General features: G+C 43.6%; 1 protein-coding gene across 1 annotated transcript; it reads left to right on the forward strand.

Moving 5' to 3' along the window:
• Positions 1–206: 206 nt before the first annotated feature.
• Positions 207–3,471, forward strand: LOC123097843 (uncharacterized). Its single transcript, XM_044519686.1, has 4 exons — positions 207–506; positions 2,353–2,525; positions 2,663–2,849; positions 3,062–3,471. Exons 1-4 carry the CDS (start codon positions 431–433, stop codon positions 3,289–3,291), a joined length of 666 nt encoding a protein of 221 aa, XP_044375621.1. The 5' UTR covers positions 207–430; the 3' UTR covers positions 3,292–3,471.
• The last annotated feature ends 4,152 nt before the right edge of the window (positions 3,472–7,623 follow it).

Below are 7,623 nucleotides of genomic sequence, written 5' to 3' on the forward strand. Positions count from 1 at the left end.
CGGCGGGGACAGGGCAGCTGCGGCGGCGTGGAGGAGCGAAGCTACGGCGGCGGGGAGCAGCGGAGCTGGGGATTCTGTCGGAGGAGCAAGACGAGGAGCGCGGGTTCGGTCGGGAGAAACTGGAGGGCTTTTTTGCAAAACTGCCCTCGCGACATATTTTTCGGGACGGAGGGAGTAGATTTATATTGCACCCTATTGATATTTAGAGTCATTCCCCTGTTCCAAAGAAAAGGTAGTGGGTTTACGCGTGGCCACGGGAGAAAGGTCCTGTCCTCTCTCTCCGGGGACTTCGACGGCGAAGAAGAAGAAAAGGAAGAAGAAGAGCGACGCAGCGAGCACCTGCCTGCCTGCGGCGGCCAGGCGCTAGGGGAGCTGCGTCCAAGGCTCTGATTCTTCACCGGCGAACCGTAGCGCTCACCGCAGCCGTAGCATGAGTTGGCGGCCGCCGATCTCGCCTGGCCGCCTCCTTCTCGTCGTCCAATTCGTCGCCCTCTGCTCGATTCCTGGTGAGATCCGGCTCTTACCTCTCCCAATGCTGCTTTCTTCTTCGGATTTAAGCAGCCAATCTTTCCGCGTGGACATTTGACCGAATTTAGTTTACCTTTTCTTTTACGGGCAGTTTACCCTATTTTGTCCGTGGAGAGTGGTTGCTTCCATAGGAAACAGCCCATTTTAATCTGTATTATTCGAATGCGTTGGCGGCTTGCTGAACAAGTTGGCTGCAATCTAAGCGCTTGCCAGTTCATCAACTTGACTTCTATTGGCGATGTCGTGCGTGAAAGGGCAGTAGTGATTTATAGAGCCTTGAAAGCAAGTGTTATGAAAAAAATAATACTATTTGGATGTTCTGCTGGTTTAATTTGGATTGTCCTAGTCCAGCAATCTTTAGTGTGGCCCCTTTTCGGTTTCACCGTGAAAAAATATTTTGTTTAGTCTTCATAATTGGTCAAAAGGGCCACCAGCTTTCCCCCAAAAAGGGGAGCAAAGTAGGCGCACGAATATTTATTAATTAAGAGTTTTCGAGACTTCATTCTCTTTTTAGTTTTGACTCTGGGTCCGGTACAGGTTGTTTTCTATCAGTATAACAATCATATTTTGTGCATGTTCCATATTCTTGGTAACTCTGCTATCGAGTTATGTGAGCACATTAGTCTAGTGAAAGTAGGATTATTACTAGTTTTCTATCTGTAGAAACGAGGATTGTTACTAGAAATAAAATCTCATGCTCCCGTTGTTGAACATCTGTTGGAGCTGGTGGTAGTTGTTCAGCTGAGGGTGTCTTTTTAGATAGGGATAAATATGTACTCGGAGCAGTTCTTGACCCTGCTTTCTAATTAAACTGGGTTACATCCTGTTGAGGGGATATCTGGTGCTTCCTTACCTTACAGTGGTTCCGTTCTACCATGAAAAAACATGAAAAGGTATGGACGTCTGGTGAAAAATGAGAACATCGATTCGATACAAGATTCATCTATGATGCCACACAATTTGATCCACACGTCGAGAAACAAGAATGACAAATTCTGCTCTGGTAGTAGCTAATTCAAATTCAGAGGTGAAAATAGTTTTGTGCATTATTAATATTAACAGCAGAATTTCTCATTTTTGTTTCTTCATGTGTGTATCTATTTTGTTTCTTGTAACTTTGTGGCATCGTAGTTGAACCTTGTGAACATAATTTTCTTATGACCTTTTTTTCCTTTGAAATGGGTTCTTATCACTTTCTAGTGGTGCTTCTCATGTTGGTAGCATGGGTGTGCTGTATGAGGAGGAAGGACTGGGTATGTTCTCACTGCCTATGGTATAAAAAAGTGCTGTGTTTGCCCATGTGAAGCAGTGGCTGGTGTGTTGAGTATAAGACTTGGGGTGAGTTTCTATTGTGCTAGTAACTTGAGTAATAGATTGTATTCTCAGTATGATAATATCTCAAGTTGCATATTAGACTAACACAAATATCATAGGGAAGAGAGATTGATTGATTGATTAGACTGTCTCTGCTACTGTATTACATAGCATACTCATGTTAGTAACCTACTGAACAAGCTTTAGAGAAACATAAAGGTAAAGAAAGGAAAGAGCATAATCAAAGCCTTATACTTCTTACATTGAATACTGGATAGTAATCCTTGTGTGAGTCGAGTTGAGAAAAAATTGTAGGGGAGAAATACCATATGAATTATGAGTATACCCTTGCTGAAGTGGGAATGCATAGAACTAAAATTCATGTGTGCTTTCTCTGTTGCATTTATTGTGTTCTCGTGTATGTAGTTGAACAGGATATAAAATTTGATAATATTTCTTTTATTGCCCTTAATAATTCTTTGTGCACGACTGATTATGCTTAATTTGTAGGGGCTTTTTCTTCGAGGCTTGTCACACTTGATACCGTTGATATATTTACCACTCATGAATGGTTCTCCAGACCAACTGTGTTTTTCCGCTGCAGTGGAGATAACCAGACATACTTGCCTGACGTGAAGGAGGCAAACTTGATATATACCTTTAAGGGTGAAGAGTCATGGCAGGTCAGTCTAACTTTTACTCAAGATATTGTTGGCTTCCTCTCATTTGGTTCACACCTGATACTGGTTTTCAGTAATCGTGGTGTTTGCGTTTATCTTCCTTACTAAGCACTGAATTCCTTATTAAATCTTGTTGGCAGCCCTTAACGGAACTTCCAGAAAAGAAGTGCAAGCGATGTGGTTTGTACGAACAGGATATGTTTAGAAATGATGTGTTTGATGAATGGGAGCTGTGTTCTAGTGACTTCAAAGATGGCAAGTACACACACTTCAAGGAAGGGCAGTTCAATGCGACTTTCCTGTGCCCAAACTGTACTGTCTCTGCTGGTACGGCTCATATTCATTACCTCTAGTTTCTGTTCTTCAAAACTTCCTTTATATGATTTGTGGTTGCTTTTCTCTTATCATGGTAACGACATTGCAGCATATTTGATGTCGAGTTTGCTCAGTTCAATTGATAGATTGTTAACGAGATGCTTTATGTGTTTGAGCTCCACATGGCTATTGCTCAAAGATTTTTGTTTCTCTACCATTGCCAGGTGATGCTGCAACACATCACTCTAGCTCAGAGGTGGAAGCCAAAAAGACATCTGTTGCTGTTACCATAATAGTAAGCGTTCTCGCTTCCGTTATCGTTGTCCTCGCATTGTTCGGAGGCTACAAGTACTGGCTGAAGAAGAAGAGGGAGCGGGATCAGTTACGATTTCTCAAGCTCTTCGAGGAGGGAGACGACATGGACGACGAACTGGGCCTGAGCAATGAACTCTAAGATAGCGAATACAGTCTGACGCCCTGATCTCCAATCATCTCAGATTAGTTCATGTCGCCGTGTATAAAATGTTCTTCATTCCATTTCTCTTTTCAGTTTTAGTTTCAAATTCTTGTGATGTACAGCACCTCCACAGTTGAAAGACACAACTCTGACAGCAACAGAACAACTCTTTCGATTCGTCGCGCTTTTCCCCCTCATAAGATCTGGCAACGGTTAGCGTTGTATTCAGTTATGAGTGGGTCGTCACATGTCAGTCTTCATTGTATCCCTCGCATTTCACCTTGTCTGTCGGATTACAATGCTTACCATACCAGGGTAGCCACCGGCGATCAGCTGGCCAACGACGCTCTCGAGTGCCGCCGGCTCTACTGCTGGGTCGAAAACCTCAGCATGTGCAAGGAAACGATCTCGAGAAATACATACAGTTGGGTAGACTCTTTTGTATTAGCTCTAAAGAGTTTTTTTTTGAACATACGTTGGATAGCATTAGGAACTGAAATGTGCACGTTCCTCATGTGAAGGAGAAACCTGCACTTTTGTTTTTTAGGTAATTATAGGCCACGAAAATGTATAATCAACAAAGTCGTTGTAGTATAGTGGTAAGTATTCCCGCCTGTCACGCGGGTGACGGGTTCGATCCCCGGCAACGGCGCTCTGATTTTTTTTCCTTTGCATTGTTTTCTTACGTGTCAATTGAACTTGTTTCTGGTTTCATTCTTTTTTCAAAAGGGCTTGTATTGCCTCAAATGCTTTTGGGGCGCAGACAGTTTTTCACCCGTGCCCCAACCGCCTTCCATGTATTTTTCTCGACTTCGGCTTTTGGGGCGCAGACAGTTTTTCACCCGTGCCCCAACCACCTCCCATGTATTTTTCTCGACTTCGCTAGGGTTTCACCAACGAACTTGCGTGAAAAGGAGAAGAGGGAGGGAAGAAGACGCAAGCAAGCGGGGAGAAGTGGAAGGCGGGGCGCGACCGCTGTTTGTCCAGGCGAAGCTGGATTCAACGGATGATGTGTGGCAAGGGCTGCAAGAAAAGCTCGATGTTCATGAGCCGTTTGAAATCGACTCATATTTTTGCTCTACTCGAGATGGACTCGAAAATAAATAAGTTGTATATGAGCACTTTATTTAGCTTGATTGAGAAACAGTCGATCTTGAGCCAACACTGGCTCCCTCGTTTAGCTAGATATCATATAATTACATTAAATAACCTTGATATGTATTAAAAGAAAATAGGATAATTTATTGCTATATACATTGTGTATGATTTTTCTCAATTATACTACTAGCAAGCATGGAAGCTTAATTAAAATGCTTTTGGGCGGTGCAGACAGTTTTTCACCCGTGCCCCAACCGTCTCTCATATATTTTCTCGATTCTGCTAGGGTTTCACCAACAAACTTGCGCGAAAAGGAGAAGAGGGAGGGAAGAAGCCGCAAGCAAGTGGGGAGAACTGGAAGGCGGGGCGCGACCGCTGTTGTCCAGGCGAAGCTGGATTCAACGAATGTGTGGCAAGGGCTGCAAGAAAAGCTCGATGCTCATGAGCCGTTTGAGATCGACTCATATTTTTGCTCTACTCGAGATGGACTCGAAAATAAATAAGTTGTATGATTCGCAAATAAAAGTTGTATATGAGCACTTTATTTAGCTCGATTGAGAAATGAGTCAATCTTGAGCCAACACTGACTCCCTCATTCAGCTAGATATCATATAATTACATTAAATAATCTTGATATGTATTAAAAGAAAATAGGATAATTTATTGCCATATACATTGTGTATGTTTTTTCTCAATTATGCTACTAGCAAGCATGGAAGCTTAATTAAGCACGAAGAATATGGTACGTGTTCAACCGTGTGTAAATATCCTGTTATTTTTTGCCAAAGTTCGAGAGTAGATGCACCTCATTTTCTTCCCTTTCTAGTTCATCCACGATATCTTGCTATTAAGTACTAGTCTTCAGTTGACAGAGAATAAGTCAAATTTTATAACTATTTCTTATGATGTGTTGTGTTCTATCTTGTTTGAAAAATTGGCTTAAATTATAAAGAAAATCATCTTATTTTGTTTAAAACTACCTCGAGATCAACTTGAGATCGTTACAAGCTGAGCATAAGTTACTTTTTACAACTTGGCCTTGAGCTTCGCTCAGTTTGTGCTCGCTCAAATTTTAATATAAATTGTCGTGAGCCTAGTCCAACTCGCTCAAACTCGATTTGTTGGCAGCTCTACGGGCGCGAGTGAAGGAAATATGCCCTAGAGGCAATAATAATGTTGTTATTTATATTTCCTTATATCATGATAAATGTTTATTATTCATGCTAAAATAGTATTAACAGGAAACTTAGTACATGTGTGAATACATAGACAAACAAAGTGTCACTAGTATGCCTCTACTTGACTAGCTCGTTAATCAAAGATGGTTAAGTTTCCTAGCCATAGACATGAGTTGTCATTTGATTAACGGGATCACATCATTAGAGAATGATGTGATTGACAAGACCCATCCGTTAGCTTAGCACGATGATCGTTTAGTTTGTTGCTATTGCTTTCTTCATGACTTATACATGTTCCTATGACTATGAGATTATGCAACTCCCGAATACCGGAGAAACACTTAGTGTGCTATCAAACGTCACAACGTAACTAGGTGGTTATAAAGATGCTCTACAGGTGTCTCCGATGGTGTTTGTTGAGTTGACATAGATCGAGATTAGGATTTGTCACTCCGATTGTCGGAGAGGTATCTCTGGGCCCTCTCGGTAATGCACATCACTATAAGCCTTGCAAGCAATGTGACTAATGAGTTAGTTACGGGATGATGCATTACGGAACGAGTAAAGAGACTTGCCGGTAACGAGATTGAACTAGGTATTGAGATACCGACGATCGAATCTCGGGCAAGTAACATACCGATGACAAAGGGAACAACGTATGTTGTTATGCGGTTTGACCGATAAAGATCTTCGTAGAATATGTGGGAGCCAATATGAGCATCCAGGTTCCGCTATTGGTTATTGACTGGAGATGAGTCTCGGTCATGTCTACATAGTTCTCGAACCCGTAGGGTCCGCACGCTTAACGTTCGATGACGATCGGTATTATGAGTTTATGTGTTTTGATGTACCGAAGGTAGTTCGGAGTCCCGGATGTGATCACGTACATGACGAGGAGTCTCGAAATGGTCGAGACATAAACAATGATATATTGGACGATGTTATTCGGACACCGGATGAGTTCCGGGGGTCACCGGATAAATATCGGAGTGCCAGAAGGGTTAGCGGAAACACCAGAGAAGTAATGGGCCTTGTTGGGCCTAGGGGAGAGAGAGGGGCTGCCAAGGGCTGGCTGCGCACCCCCCATGGGCCTAGTCTGAATTGGACTAGGGGGAGGGGCGGCGCCCCCTCTTTCCTTCTCTTTCCCCCTCCTTCCTTCTTCTCCTAGTAGGACTAGGAAAGGGGGGAGTCCTACTCCTACTAGGAGGAGGATTCCTCCCCCCTTGGCGCGCCTATGAGGGCCGGCTGGCCCCCCTCCCTCCTTTGTATACGTGGGGAGGGGGGCACCCTAGAACACAAGTTGACAGTTGTCTTAGCCGTGTGCGGTGCCCCCATCCACAGATTTTCACCTCGGTCATATCGTTGTAGTGCTTAGGCGAAGCCCTGCGTCGGTAACTTCATCAACACCGTCACCACGCCGTCATGCTGATGAAACTCTCCCTCGGCCTCAGCTGGATCAAGAGTTCGAGGGACGTCACTGAGCTGAACGTGTGCAGATCGCGAAGGTGCCGTGTGTTCGGTACTTGATCGGTTGGATCGCGAAGACGTTCGACTACATCAACCGCGTTACTTAACACTTCCGCTTTCGGTCTACGAGGGTACGTGGACACACTCTCCCGCTCGTTGATGACCCACAAGTATGGGGTATCTATCGCAGTCCTTTCGATAAGTAAGAGTGTCGAACCCAACGAGGAGCAGAAGGAAATGATAAGCGGTTTTCAGCAAGGTATTCTCTGCAAGCACTGAAATTATAGGTAACTGATAGTTTTGTGATAGGATAATTTGTAACGAGCAACAAGTAATGAAAGTAAATAAAGTGCAGCAAGGTGGCCCAATCCTTTTTGTAGCAAAGGACAAGCCTGGACAAACTCTTATATAAAGGAAAGCGCTCCCGAGGACACATGAGAATTATCGTCAAGCTAGTTTTCATCAGGTTCATATGATTCGCGTTCGTTACTTTGATAATTTGATATGTGGGTGGACCGGTGATTGGGTGCTTCCCTTACTTGGACAAGCATCCCACTTATGATTAACCTCTATTGCAAGCATCCGC

Source organism: Triticum aestivum, chromosome 4D, assembly GCF_018294505.1.
Source record: "Triticum aestivum cultivar Chinese Spring chromosome 4D, IWGSC CS RefSeq v2.1, whole genome shotgun sequence".
Taxonomy (NCBI): domain Eukaryota; kingdom Viridiplantae; phylum Streptophyta; class Magnoliopsida; order Poales; family Poaceae; genus Triticum; species Triticum aestivum.

What these genes read in the sequence shown, in the direction of transcription:
- LOC123097843 (XM_044519686.1), top strand. Translation starts at nt 431, where the DNA reads ATGAGTTGGCGGCCGCCGATCTCGCCTGGCCGCCTCCTTCTCGTCGTC. An exon ending in AGGGTGAAGAGTCATGGCAG is followed by an intron (nt 2,526 to 2,662) that starts GTCAGTCTAACT and finishes TCTTGTTGGCAG; the next exon opens with CCCTTAACGGAACTTCCAGA. An exon ending in AAACTGTACTGTCTCTGCTG is followed by an intron (nt 2,850 to 3,061) that starts GTACGGCTCATA and finishes TACCATTGCCAG; the next exon opens with GTGATGCTGCAACACATCAC.